We start from the raw sequence: 13,276 nt of genomic DNA on the forward strand, positions 1-13,276 counted from the left end.
TACAAAACAGCACAGGGGAGTCTAGAACTGCACCAGATCACAATGGACATGGACCTTATGTCGAGGCACGATACACATCACATCTCCAACTTCTCGCCATCGTAAGACAAACGAGAGCCACTCCAGTGGACACTATTGCCTCTACCCCGTTTCTCTGTCTTTTTCCCGCTCTCTTCAATTTCAAGGGTCCTAGCCGAAGCATGGAGGTCAATAACGCTGCATCCCTCATCACATCAGCACATCCATCACCAACACGCCAGACCTAGCCAGCGGCAACATCTTGGGCTCCCCTCTCCCCATCTGGAGGACAAGAGGCACAATTTTTTAATGAAAGATGCCCAAGTCGTCATTGACGTGTAATTGCAATCTATACTTGCATTTTGGCTTCCTCCTCTGCGTAATCAGGTGGCCTTTCCCCTCTTTCGACTTGCTGCGCGACATCTGCACGACCAGCGTTATCGAGGGGCTCCTCTGTGGAGGGTAGCAACAGATGCATCAATAATGAATACCTGTACATATATACAGGTGCCAACTGCAGTGCTAATGCAAACCCCAAAGGAAAAATATCTGCTTGATACCTAATACTACATTGATCTACTGCTGAGCTATTTTAGCACACGGTGAGCAAGATATGCTGAGCGAATGTACGGAGTATCTTTGAGCACTTGCAAGCCACATCTACCAAGTTAAGGTACTAATAGCCCTGTTCCTTTTCGAACAGGGTATCGATGTTCCGCACATTGGTCACATATGCAGCTAGCAGAAAGAGAGAGAGGACACCGTAATGAGCACCAATGATGGCGTGCGTCCTTTTGATTCTGACTGCAGCCCGGTTCGTCGCACTTCGGCGGCAAGATACATACTTTACTTGTGCTTCATCATCGTTCCCGTGCTTGTCCTTGTCCTTGTCCCGGTGCACTCCCCACAAAACTGCGGCTTTTGATCCATTAACATCTCCTCTCTCTGTGGGAGACAAGTAGGTATCAAAAGACCCTGCTGTGAGGATTGGAAGCTGGATTGATGCCAATGCAGTACGGCATCCGGTGTATGTTGGGCTGTACAAAACCGGAATACAAAGCGGAACACTTACTTATCCAGACTAATCCCAAGCATATGCAACATGTGCTACCATATCTCACTGCTCTCTTGGTACTAAGATGACCCTAGAAGAAAAACAAACGTTATTTTCCAGTCAACCATACGATATCCCCCGTCGTCTCGTCATCAATCGTCTCACCCAACAAACCAACCCCCATCACCTGTGCAATAACCCCAATCCAATCCGCCCGCCTAACAAAACCCCCAGACCATCCAGACATTCCCCCCATTCAGCCGTCTCGTCTCCGCAAAACCGTCACATTTTCGTCTGTTCCTTTCCTCTCACCTAGAATACTAAACGAACGCCACATCAGGCTGCCAACGCATAACAATGCGCCGCCCCCCTAAAAAAATTTCAGTGCCAAAGCTTCGGCCGATATCCCAAAGCGGTACTCGTTCTTGCTTACTACATGCCAAGTTTCGGGTACCTGGTACGGGTCCCGAGACCTCCGTACTGCCGGTCCGGAAGCCTTGAAGCGAGGTTGAAAAGAGCCGATAGATTGTTCAATGTGAAAAAGCCATGGTAAAAGGAATAAGACTGATGAAATATAATGAAATATCCCAATTCTAAGCCTTGAGTATTCTCAAACGAGATAGGCTATCACGTTACGTAGCCTGCGCACAAAAGAAGAGTATACAATACTCGAGTCACCAGCGCAGAAAGCCTATCCGCACTTCTCAGGCCAGGGAACTTGAGGCGGCTTCGCGAGTCAGGTGAAAGGTGGCAGCTGCAGCAGGTTCTACTCTTGCTTGCTAATGTCTGCCCTGGATGGAGCAGCGGGATTAGGCTCATGGCAGCTTATTTTCCCGTTACTCCTGCTGTTATGATATTGTAATTGATGACGTAGAGTCAGATCTGACGCCTTGCGTGTCTTAGCACTGGGGCTGATGAACGTGATATCTGACGCGTTACAAATATTTATTTTTGGGCTGCCACTTCATTGACATGACCGATATTCCGAAGAAATCCTTTCCTCTTCCATTATGTAAAGTAAAATATTGACAAGTTAGTAATCATCCAAAGCCATCTCGCTTCAAGACACGCTCAAATACTCTAACATGCAATACCATTCCTGAAATCTAACAAATGTTGGCTCCGTATAACCCTTCTCTAAATATATCCAAAAAGCCCAAAAACTAATGCTATGCATGCTCCCGTAGAATTCACGTAACCAAGAATCTCGCTTATACATAAATGATATATGAAAGAGAATTCTGTTTCTCATGAGATGTAAACCGGCATTCGGCTGCCTAAAAGCTCGCTCTTAGGCAACTGTACGTCCTTCTTATTAAAGTTGTGCAGCATCAGCCAACAGACCATGCGGAAAACAAGAGTGCACCAGACATCATCGTGGGTAACGTCCAAGTCAGCGAGCGAGACACCGCTGAGGTTGTCTTCTGATTCCGCAGCGTTTCTCACCGTGATGGAAATCTCTCGCTGACCTTCAAGATGCAGAGCCATCTCCCTCGTCGAATGCTCTCCGCCCTTGACAATGGATTCACTAGTGGGACTTTTAGGCGGGAGAAGCGAGGTGTTCGACCGGATACTTGGAGGGGCTCCAACAAGGCTGTTTCTTCGATCGGTTGTGCGAAAGGCAGTCGACACCACATGAGGCCGGATAACATCGAAATACACGTCCATTAAAATGTCTTGCCGATCGTCCGGTCCAGCAGCGTCCATGTCCTCAAACCGCTGAAGCGGCGGCCGTGGTCGGGACTTCTCTGAAGGGGCCGGCACTTCTGGGTGGAGAGAGAGGGAATCTGAATTTTGGTCTTCTTGTTGGTTGAGAAGCCTAATCACCTCCTGGATGTGGTGTCTCAGGACATCCTGAACAATTTCCCGCCGACGCATGTGCCTCTCCGCGCTAGAAGTACCGTCTTGAGGCTTATCTGAAGCCTCCTCAGCGTCGTGGCTAGTCTGCCTTTCTAACTTTGTCCTCGCAGTGAGGACATCATCTGTGTCATCCAATGCCGCATGGAGCGACCTCAAAAGGAGCCATCTATCAAGGCTCTTATCGTCATCCAGATGCTCCCTTATTTGCTCAATATGCTGCCTGAAGCGTGCAATCACCATAGAGTGTTGCTTTATTCCCATAGAGTCGAATTGAGCCTTTAAATAAAATGCATCAAGTATTTTGGGTAGGGAGACTGATGAATTATCCCAGCTGTCTGGTGTGGGATTAGGGAGGTATGTGAAACTGCTGTTTTCTATGTGAAAAATCCGGCTCACCATGCCCAGAATCTCGAACGATACTAGCAAGAGGTGTCAGTTCCGGAATGGCAGTAACAGGTATTCGTAACAATGGGGGAGAGAAGACATACTGGGAAAGAGGTGAGACATTCGCGTTCCACTATCCAAGCACATTCGAGTCGTGACATTGTTGCAGCCTATCGAGGTCAAAGTTTCTGAAATCTCGCGCAAGTTACCCATCAAGAGGGTGCTCAGATTTTGCTGCTCCTCGCCAGGGCCCTTCAACCGCCGCTTATCGTCCTTCTCACGGTAGATGGTGGGCACATAACCAAAGCACAGCTCCTTGATCTCGTCAACGGGGATGACACGATTGCGCTTAAAGGTGCACTGGCCATTGACTTGAAAAGAGAACATGAGTCCGGGATCACTGATTCTCTCGCCCAAGATCATGAAGCCATTGCCTTCTCCCCAATAACGGTCACGCTTACGGTCAAATTCTTTCCAATACACACCGACCGCAGCCATCATTTCTATCAAGTGGCACATGGTGGTGGTGGCGTAGGGCTTGGTGATGGATGGAGGCATAGTATCCCAGCTCTTGCGTTTCCGCTGCACAGCAATAGTCAGAGTATGGTGATCCACCAATGTTGGTGGCTTTGATGGAATGCCATGCAAGTTTGCCGGAGGCCCAAAATCCTTGTATTGCTTCTCCTGCCACTCCCGCGATTCCAGCTCCATGCGCTGGGCGGCGAAGAGCAGCACATACCAGGCAGCTTTTTCATTGTCCGAAGTGTGAATCTTTTCCTTTGCGGATTTCTCTTTGTATTCCTTGCGCAGATCCAATGTCGAGGTTGAGTGTGTATCGTCCTGGGACTTTTGAGTGCCGTCGAGATAGTAGATGGGGGCATCTGCTACTGGTCCGTTGGGGTTCGTAGGCGGCGACACGAAAATGACGGGCACGTCGAATTGGACCTCGAATCGCAGCTCGTCCAATCGAAACTGTCTCGTCTTGGTCAAGGCCCAGCCGCCCATGACTTTTTCGTTGCATTGAGAGTATCCTTGAGCAGACGCATAATACTGCTGCAACACTTGCATAAACGTGGCTAGCAGCGCCACGACAGACACCACCAAAGCCACGATGGCCGTGATGAAATCGGAATTGTCATTGCCGCCATTGTTGCCGTTGTTGCTAGCCGTGCTGTTCATCGTAGATCGAGGCTGACTCAACTCTCGGTTGAGATCGTGCTAGGGAGCAACAGCTGCTTCGCTCGATCGAGGGATTCGTTGGGGTTTTGCTGGATCGTGGAGAGCACATGTAGCATATGGCATCGGCAAGGCGTTTTTCATCGGCCGCATCAATTAGGCCGCGGAGGCAAAGTCGACGTCGAGTTGTGGCACAGATTGATTGGCAGGACAGCCCATGATCTGCCTGTTGCCTCTGCCTCTTCTGCAGTCGGCTGCCCAAGGCTCGAGGCTCTGCCAGTGGTCGCCTTTCCTGTCGATTTCCAGGAGTCGAGTCAGCCCAAGAGACGAGGCGCGCGGGACGGTGCGGCGCGACCAGGCTGGCGCCATTGGCCCAGCCCCCAAGCCACTTGTGCTTTTCGACTGTTCCATGGGCCAATTGGTTAGTGTAATGTAGTGAGATTGCACGTCCAAATGGTCAGAGGCGTTGGTTAGACCAGGGGTCCCCCGCGACCCGCATCGTGGTGAGTTGCGTATAGCAGCGGATTAGTGGTGTAGAGTAACAATCAACAGCGTTTGTAGAGAGCTGAGATGAAATGAGGCGAGAGTGCCCTGAAACAGAGACAGATCAGAAACAAGGCAGATTCTGCCACGAGACGAGCAAAGGGACCGAACAGGGCGGATGACGCAGTTTGGAATGGATGATTTGATGGTGGATGTTTGATGCCAAGAAATCTGGAGGAGGGCTGTGGCGCTATCCTTCGACGTGGACAGCTCTCTAGCGCCCTACAATGGAGCGCTCTAGCGCCAAGGTCCCCTGTATGCCTCCACTGTAACTTGGTCCATTAGCGATTGATCTGCCTACATGAACCTCCATACATGTACCCAGACATCTATCATCGTGCTTACCCTGAGGCATCAACTCAATTTCAACATCACCGCATCAAGGCAACAAGATGCAACACCAGCTCTGGAAGAAATTAGGCAACCATACCGAATCGTCAAGAAAACGAAAGTGAAGAAATACAGCGGGTTGGATTTATCCCCAACAATGCTCGTAGCCGCTTGGTCACAATTACTATCAACGTACATAATCCGCTTCACTCAGCTCGACTCAACCAACAACAGCAAATAGCCTTGATTCGCCTCGTCTCATTGCAAGCGCCGCCAAGCTGCTCGTCCACGTCTCATCGCATCAGGTCCCTGCTAGTCAGAATGTCGTTTCGGTATTCCTCTGCTGTTCCGGCGCCTCTACATCCCTTTGGACTAACAGAATGTTTCATCCTGGCTTGATGGCGAGGTTTCCGTCCAGTGAGAGGCTGAGAAAGATCACCGAGACACAAACGCCACTGTCACGCCTCAGGTTCGCATTTCGCCTCACCGCTCCTCTGGCATAACAATTTGTATCACCCTTCACTAAACAGACGGTAACAGGCAAGTATCATATACGAGCTCTCTTGTTTCCTCAATACTTGATCTACTGGTACGACTGCCTGCGAGTGGGGAAACACAGCCTCGTGCGGTCTATCAGTGTCAATCGCCTATTAGGCTATGCTTGTCATCCTAGAACAACTGGTTAATGTCTTTGTTGGTTTCCGAGAGCTGCTTTGCTGGGAAAGGCTTTCCAAGTGAATCAGCTTTATCGTCTATTGGCCACTCTTCAACCAAATCGCGAATCTGCTGTGGATACATGTATGGTCTCCATCTCAATCGCCACCTTCTGCAACAGCTGGGATCAGACGACGGCCCTTCCCTTGGTCGTCCAAAATACTTGTTTCATTGGTATGTATGGAGCAGGGGAGAAAGAGAATTGAGTCAAGTGTTGACATGTTTATGAACTTTATTGCTATGGTCATTCTCTCGGCCAATTGAACTAGAATGATTACTTATCATTGTTCTCAGCACTGCTGCGTAACGGAATATTACAACGAAAAGCCTTGCAGGAGAAGTATAGCAACCGCCTGGCCTATATCAGGAACTGTCTCTGCCGTTGCGGTACCAATGTACACGTGTACGTCTACCAGGAGGGTTCCATATCGTGACGGCTTGCGTTTGTGCTTTTTCTTGATCTCGGTCTCGCTGCTCGATCCGGTACGCCCGCGTCCAAGGCTATAAATGCGTTGGGCTGTTCGATTTGAAGAAGTCAAACAAAAGTGCCATAAGGTGGAGAGTAAAAATAGTGTCGCTTTTGTCCGTTTGCCCGTGTCTCGTATGTCAATCCCGCGGCGTTTGTTGCTGTGCATTCGCGCAGTCTGATAACCGAGTGCGACGGGCGGCAATTCGATGCAGGGTGTCTCTACCCACATCACGGCACAAACAGCTAGCTTCCGCGGATGGACTCTCGAACAAGGCGAGGCTATCAAAAGCACTCCTGGACAAGATACAACACTAGCACTTACGACAAGATACTGCAACGTAATGCTGTCAGATTCTACTATATGATGCATCTCACCCTTCCTTCAAAGGCCAAGGGAAAAAGAAAGCCGCCCTCAGATCCCAAGACATCGGTGTTAAGATCTGTGGAGCAGCCATACTTCCCTTCCCGCTAGTTATTTGAACGCGACCAACAACAAACTCATCTGGCCAATAATTCATCTCTCCATGACAAGGAACAGTGGAGCATGCAGTGTGATACAGACGTGCGGTTCCGCGGGTCATCGCGAAGATGTGCTCATTGTAAGCAATATTGGAAACGGTGTTGGTCGCCCGATGCAGACAATAGCGAGTCTAAGAAAATGAGGTGGAGGAGGAAGCCGGCCCTTGCCCCGACAGCTCCATTGAAGACTTTCCATCTTATAAATATTCAATAACCTTTAATAACGGAAGAAACTTTGGCTCTCTCCTTTCATCCGTTTCCCATTCGTTGTGACTCTCTGCTCCAAGAGAACTTCGATTCCCCTTCTGCTCGTGCTTAACCTGAACACTCGTGAATTCAGAATCAAGTCTATGAAACATGGGGTCGCTAGCAAAGGCAACTGCTGAATCATCCGTTGACCGGTTGACGATATTGTCGAAAGCAATTGATGAGAAGACGCGAATCTTGGCCAATAAATTGCGAGCAAAAGGCCTTGGAGCTCCTTCTTTCCAAGCAGATGGCCTTTCAGATTTCCCTCTCAACGAAGTAGATGATGAAGCCATCAAGGTTAGGCAAGAGATTATAGCGCTGACCAAAGAGCTTCATGATCTTGTCTTGGGTCCTCGCGAATGGCTAAAGACCATGGCCTGGGACGTAAGTTGCGATTCCCAGTACTTTGACTCATGAATATGCCAGAAACTTCTGGACATGGATTGGGAAGCTTTATTAACTGTTTCTTTTAGGCCGTCAGCTACATTCCTTTGCATGCGATATGCGAGTTCAAGATCGCAGAGGCCGTGCCATTGACAGGGTCAATCACGTATGAAGAACTCGCGGTTGAAGTACACCGTATAAGTGGCGCTACCATCATACCGTCAGATCTGCGGCGTCTGCTGCGCCTTGCTATCACCAATAACATGTTTCACGAGCCAAAGATTGGATCGGTTGCTCATAACCGGACATCTTTGCTTCTCTTGGATGATACAGCATTAGCCAACTGGGCAGCCTTTTTCACAATGGATATGATGGGTCCTGTGGCCAACACAGTTACAGCTATGAAGAAGTGGCCCGGATCCCAAGAGGCCAACGAGACGGTACGTAGAAAGACAGCGAGCAAAGTGAACACATGCTAATCCAATGGTACTACAGGGAGTCAACATTACGTTTAACCATAATGACAGCTTTTTCGACCACTTACAGGCGGACGAGGCACTAGCGAGGCGGTATGCTACAATGCTGCAGTCTCATGGTAGTCGAGAAGGATACGACATATCGTATACCGTTTCAGGGTATCCGTGGGCGAGGCTTGGTTCCTCAACTGTTGTCGATGTAAGTATTAGTTGTCTCTTTCTACTTCTCCAGAAACCCACTTGCTTACCCACGAAACTAGATGGGTGGGAGCGAAGGAGTTGTGTCATTTGCCGTGGCGGAACAATTTCCCCAGCTGCGGTTCATTGTGCAAGATTTGGCCGGCATGCGTACACCTGAAGCCATAGACAAGATACCCAAGAATCTCACCGACCGGGTATCCCTGACCACGCACGACTTTTTCCAGCCTCAGACAGAAAGCGCAGATGCATACTTGTTTCGACACATCTTTCATGCGTTCTCGGACAAGTACGCCATTGATATCCTTCGCGCGCTGGTTCCTGCTCTACGGCCAGGAGCTCGCGTCATCATTAACGATATTGTTTTGCCAGCTCCGGGCTTACTCTCACAGCTAGAGGAGAAGAGTATTCGGACGATGGATGTGCTGATGAAGGCTGTTTGTAATTCCCGGGAGCGGGAGGTGGATGACTGGAGGAGCCTGTTTGAGCAGGCGGATAAGCGGTTTCGATGGCAGGGCGCCTGGAAGTCGAGTGGCAAGCTGTGGTTTATAGAGAGTACATGGGAGCCCTAGGTTCGTGTTGTGGAGCTGATAATTCTACACGTAGCATAGTCAGCCAGCATGTGGATGATGCTTGTGCGATTGTTTGAATAGATATTCTATGTCGTGTTCTGTATTAAATTCCGTTTCTAGGATAAAATGTAGTCTTCTGTACAAAAAGGGCCATTGAACAATAAAGAATTACCAACTTAATATACCCGCGCTCTTCACATCTTGTATGTAATTCCCGCCAACGGAGCCCTTTTGGCTGTGTTCTTTTCAGAGTTGACCAACATGGCCACATGATGACTCAAAGCAACCAAATCACCCGCTCTATCAAAGACAATAACCTCGACGTCAAACCGACCGTTGTAAATCTGCTTCGCCGATGTTCGCACAAACAGCCACCGCTCGCCCTCCGCCGGCAACGCCTTTTTCACCTCTAGGTTCATAGCCAATGTAGGATACCACAACGCAGTCTTGCGCGTGAATTCGCCTCCCGCAACGGGAGGATCGTCCTTGGATCGAGGACGGTGTAGCTCGGGGATGAAAGCCGCCGTGCAGTCGACGACGAAGCCGAGGGATGTAGCCTTCAATGGCTCGCCGTTGCTGGTACACATCCACAGGTCAAAAGAAGAGTCAGTTCCTGATTTCGCAAAAGCTGCGCGGTTGTAAAAGAAGCGAAGCTGCTGTACGGCCGTAACTCTCCGCTGAATCACAAGATCCAGGGCTCCCCATTCCGGATCCTTGTTGGCGAGCATCTTGTCAAAGTCAGCCGGCGGCGACAACCGAGGCTGCAGCGACCATCCCGTGGGCAGGCTGATGCCGTTTTCCGCGGCGATGCTCCTGTTTGTCAAATACGCGGCGACGACTCTCTCCGACTTTGGCGTTCCGGATTGCGAGCCCGTCGATATCCATGGCGCTTGGGATAGTGGATTGCCTTGGTAGAGCGTAATGTGCAGCACGGAGATGGAGCGGCCTGGCTTTACTTCCTCGACGACGAGAACGGCTGGGCCGGAGATGGTGCGGTTGAGAAACTCCCAGTGGGCGGTGATTGTGTCTGTGAGGTTCTTGTGTGCGAGATATTCTTTTGCTACACGCAGGAAGACGGAGGCAACGTAGCCGCCATTGGGGACTGAGGTGATGGACGTGTTAGCTTTCATGTGATGGTAACGAATATGAGGGCATTGTATCATCATGTACTTACCGGCGCCTATGCAGAAGCTGGGCGAGAGATTGGCTGCAAATGTCCTTTCGTCAAGCCTTCGGATGGCGGTTTCTTCCTCCAGAGAGGCGGGAATCTTTGCCTCGGCAGTCATGTCGCCGGTTCGTTTTATGATCGACTCAACCCTCAAGTTATGGATGAATGTAAGTTGTCAATTAATACCCGACGGCAGAATCACTTCCGATTTTCATCACTGATTGTCCCGTTGTGTTTCGGTGTAACCGTCACAGCCTTACCGACACCGACAAAGACAAAATTAATCACGAGTTTCCAGCTTTTGAATGCCCTCGCACCCCGTGCATATCGCCGGTCCGTTCCCGAACCGAGGCAACCCCACCCCCAGCGTTGGCGATAGTATCGGCTTGTTTACTAACCAGCTGAAACTGGAATATGCCTGTTTCGATGTAGATTGAATGCTGAGTGGCTTCTTTAGCGGCTTAGGAGTTTGTTTCCAGAAGGGGAAACGAACGGCTGTAGTGGATTCTGCTTGTAGATTGAATATTACATGTGCTAACGCTTTGATTTTGCGGGGAAATCCTGGTGAAATTGGGGTAAAAGAAAGGCCGACATAATTGATACCCGGGAATGCATCCAGCACATTAACACTCAATAAGGTTGAGGTACACATCTCAAACGCAATTATACTATAATAATTCAGTTCTAGTTGTTTTTGAAGATAATCGTCGACCATAAACTGTCTTGCTTTAATTGCTGTCTATTACACCCTTTGCTCTTTATCCCGTAATTCCCTGCCAACGGAGTTCCAAATATCCACTGAACAAGGGTGCATGCCAAAATTATAATTATATGTTCACTTTCGAAGTGATTTATTATCTTCTAAATGTATTAGTTTGATACATACATGCGCGTCATGCTAACTCGCTGGTCTGCACTTTTATGCTCTAGTCTCTTTGTTTGCTTGTGGTCTCTCATCGTCTACTGGCGCAAACTTGGACATCTTTCTCAAAGTAACGCCATACTTCATAAACAAAAATGGCACCGGAATGGCAATGACCGCAACTCCTCCCAACAAAGACATTGCGGGCCCGACTCCCAAGTTATTAAACATTGGCGTGGCTGCCAGGGGAAATGAAGCAGCCAATGCGCTTCTTAGGAGTGTGTTGGCGGATGTCGCACTTGCGGCGTATAGGCGGTACGTGTCGACGAGGAAGTTGATGCATTGTTGGAAGATGATGTTGAAGCCGGCTCCGATAAATACAGCTGCCAATACGGGCACAACCCCTGACACTCATGTTAACATAATCGGATGATGGAGTCTAGCAGCGTCACAAACTCACAGTGTATCTTTGGATTGGCCGTCCATCCAAACCAGAACAAGCCAATGGCAAAGACGATGCCACCGACCGCCATTGGAGCGCAACGGGCCTCTGGCACGGGCTTCCCTCCCGCAGCGTCGACGAGTCGTGCGTATCGTGGTTGATTCGCCAGGTTGACGAGCATGGCACAGCCCACACCGGTCAAAAGTGCCAGGAATGGCAACGAGCTTGTTACCAGACCCCATCCCCGGTGTTGTGCAAAGATAATGGGAAACACCTCCAAGGTCATGTACAGCAGGCCGTAGACAAAAGATGCGTATAACGCTATACACGTTACCATGGGCTCCGTAAATAACATGCGAAGAGGGCGAGAGAGATGCTTGGTAACGATGATTTTGGGCGAAAGCTTGGTCATTTCGTGAGGGTGATAGTATGCCTGGTTTCCAGTCTCCTTACGCAGGCGCTCTGCTTTTCTCTTTAACAGTACAGGGGCATAAGTCTCTGGCAAGAAGATTAAAATTATAGTGGTGACCGTAAATGTCCAGATGGCCTGGATGTACTGGGTCCAACGCCAGCCAAGGTGAGGATTTACCGTCAAGGATGCGCCGATAACAGGACCCTGGAAGCTTCAATGTTAAGGCGAGTTTGATCAGCGACACATTACAGGGATGAATCATACCAGAGTAGGACCGCCGACAACAGCAAGGGCGTAAAACACCACTGCAGTGCCGCGAACTTTCGGGGGCCAGATGTCGCCCATAATTGCTCCCACGTTGCTCACCGGCGACGAAGCAAACAGCCCAGCGAAATACCGTGTTATCAGAACCGACTGGATGTTTTGACTTGTTGCCGCGCCTATCGAGAATAATCCGACTGCCATCATTGGGAAAATTAAAGAAACTCGCCGACCCCATAGCTCCGAGATTGGCGCCCAGCAAAGCGGCCCAAACGCGAATCCCAGGCTAATCAGTATCGCGGTTAACTCATACAGTTTCTCTGAACGGATTTGGTGAGGGGCATTGACTAACATGTAAAGCGATATGCAGAGGACCGAAACCTCGTGGCCGATGTGAAAGACCTTCTGAAGCGTCGGTTCAGTGGGAGCCATTATGCTTGATCCCACACTGGCTGCCATGGCAATTAATCCCAATTGCAGGGTGATGAAAGCCCTGTACGGCGTGGACCAGTTGAATGGATTGGCCGGCTCATTTTCATCCCACTTGACCAGAATCGGGGTTGGGGTTGCTTCATCTTCTGCTGGCGAAGTGCTTTCTTCATGCAACAAGGTGGTCATGAGTGATCTGTGTTGTTGGATAAAAGACGCGTCTTGGATAAGAAATAAGAGGCAACCAGCTCAGAGTTTCAATGTACTGTGTAGCCTAGAAGATTAAAAGAGAGTTTTAGAAGTAAAGCGAGAGGTGTGGCAAGCAGCATCTAAGAAGAGCTAGCTACAATCAATCGAAGATTTTCATACACTAAGAAAGGGTGTGTGTCAGATGAAACATGAATCTAGAAGTTATCCAGGGTGAATGAAACAAAAGAATCTTTTCCACAAGTTGTGGTAGAGAGATTGATAACTCTTCATATTTTTTCCATCCGCGTCTCTTTGCGGGACTACCCAACCGGCCGGAATGGATTTCCGACGCAGGGGCAAAAGCCGTGACTGAGGACCTTTATAGCGTCATACGTTTTGTAGGGCACGGCAGTTTTGGTTCCGAGATATCCGCAGTAGCCGCTGGCTATTCGCAATAAGGATGTTGAGTTTACAAGATGTTACAAGACAAATTAACGTGTTCAGTGGTCAATTGTTGCTTTATTGCGATCTAAATAGAATTATAGTTGGAAAATCTCCAGCAGACAT

General features: G+C 49.3%; 4 protein-coding genes across 4 annotated transcripts; 1 reads left to right on the forward strand and 3 right to left on the reverse strand.

Moving 5' to 3' along the window:
* Nucleotides 1–2,320: 2,320 nt before the first annotated feature.
* On the reverse strand, nucleotides 2,321–4,495 carry T069G_09115 (uncharacterized protein; the record flags this gene model as incomplete). The annotated part of the gene is made up of 2 exons (XM_056176325.1): nucleotides 2,321–3,351; nucleotides 3,421–4,495. The coding sequence occupies 2 exons, from the start codon at nucleotides 4,493–4,495 to the stop codon at nucleotides 2,321–2,323; spliced, it is 2,106 nt and encodes a 701-aa protein (XP_056024803.1).
* Nucleotides 4,496–7,424: 2,929 nt separating this feature from the next.
* Nucleotides 7,425–8,946, forward strand: T069G_09116 (o-methyltransferase domain-containing protein; the record flags this gene model as incomplete). Its single annotated transcript, XM_056176326.1, has 4 exons — nucleotides 7,425–7,700; nucleotides 7,790–8,140; nucleotides 8,196–8,375; nucleotides 8,437–8,946. The coding sequence occupies 4 exons, from the start codon at nucleotides 7,425–7,427 to the stop codon at nucleotides 8,944–8,946; spliced, it is 1,317 nt and encodes a 438-aa protein (XP_056024804.1).
* A 194-nt stretch (nucleotides 8,947–9,140) lies between these two features.
* T069G_09117 (thioesterase-like superfamily domain-containing protein) lies at nucleotides 9,141–10,232 on the reverse strand (the record flags this gene model as incomplete). The annotated part of the gene is made up of 3 exons (XM_056176327.1): nucleotides 9,141–9,759; nucleotides 9,814–10,048; nucleotides 10,121–10,232. 3 exons carry the CDS (start codon nucleotides 10,230–10,232, stop codon nucleotides 9,141–9,143), a joined length of 966 nt encoding a protein of 321 aa, XP_056024805.1.
* Nucleotides 10,233–11,033: 801 nt separating this feature from the next.
* T069G_09118 (major facilitator superfamily domain-containing protein) lies at nucleotides 11,034–12,709 on the reverse strand (the record flags this gene model as incomplete). The annotated part of the gene is made up of 4 exons (XM_056176328.1): nucleotides 11,034–11,380; nucleotides 11,437–12,034; nucleotides 12,095–12,377; nucleotides 12,444–12,709. The coding sequence occupies 4 exons, from the start codon at nucleotides 12,707–12,709 to the stop codon at nucleotides 11,034–11,036; spliced, it is 1,494 nt and encodes a 497-aa protein (XP_056024806.1).
* Between the last annotated feature and the right edge of the window lie 567 nt (nucleotides 12,710–13,276).

The sequence above is a fragment of the Trichoderma breve genome, chromosome 6 (genome assembly GCF_028502605.1).
Source record: "Trichoderma breve strain T069 chromosome 6, whole genome shotgun sequence".
Lineage (NCBI taxonomy): Eukaryota > Fungi > Ascomycota > Sordariomycetes > Hypocreales > Hypocreaceae > Trichoderma > Trichoderma breve.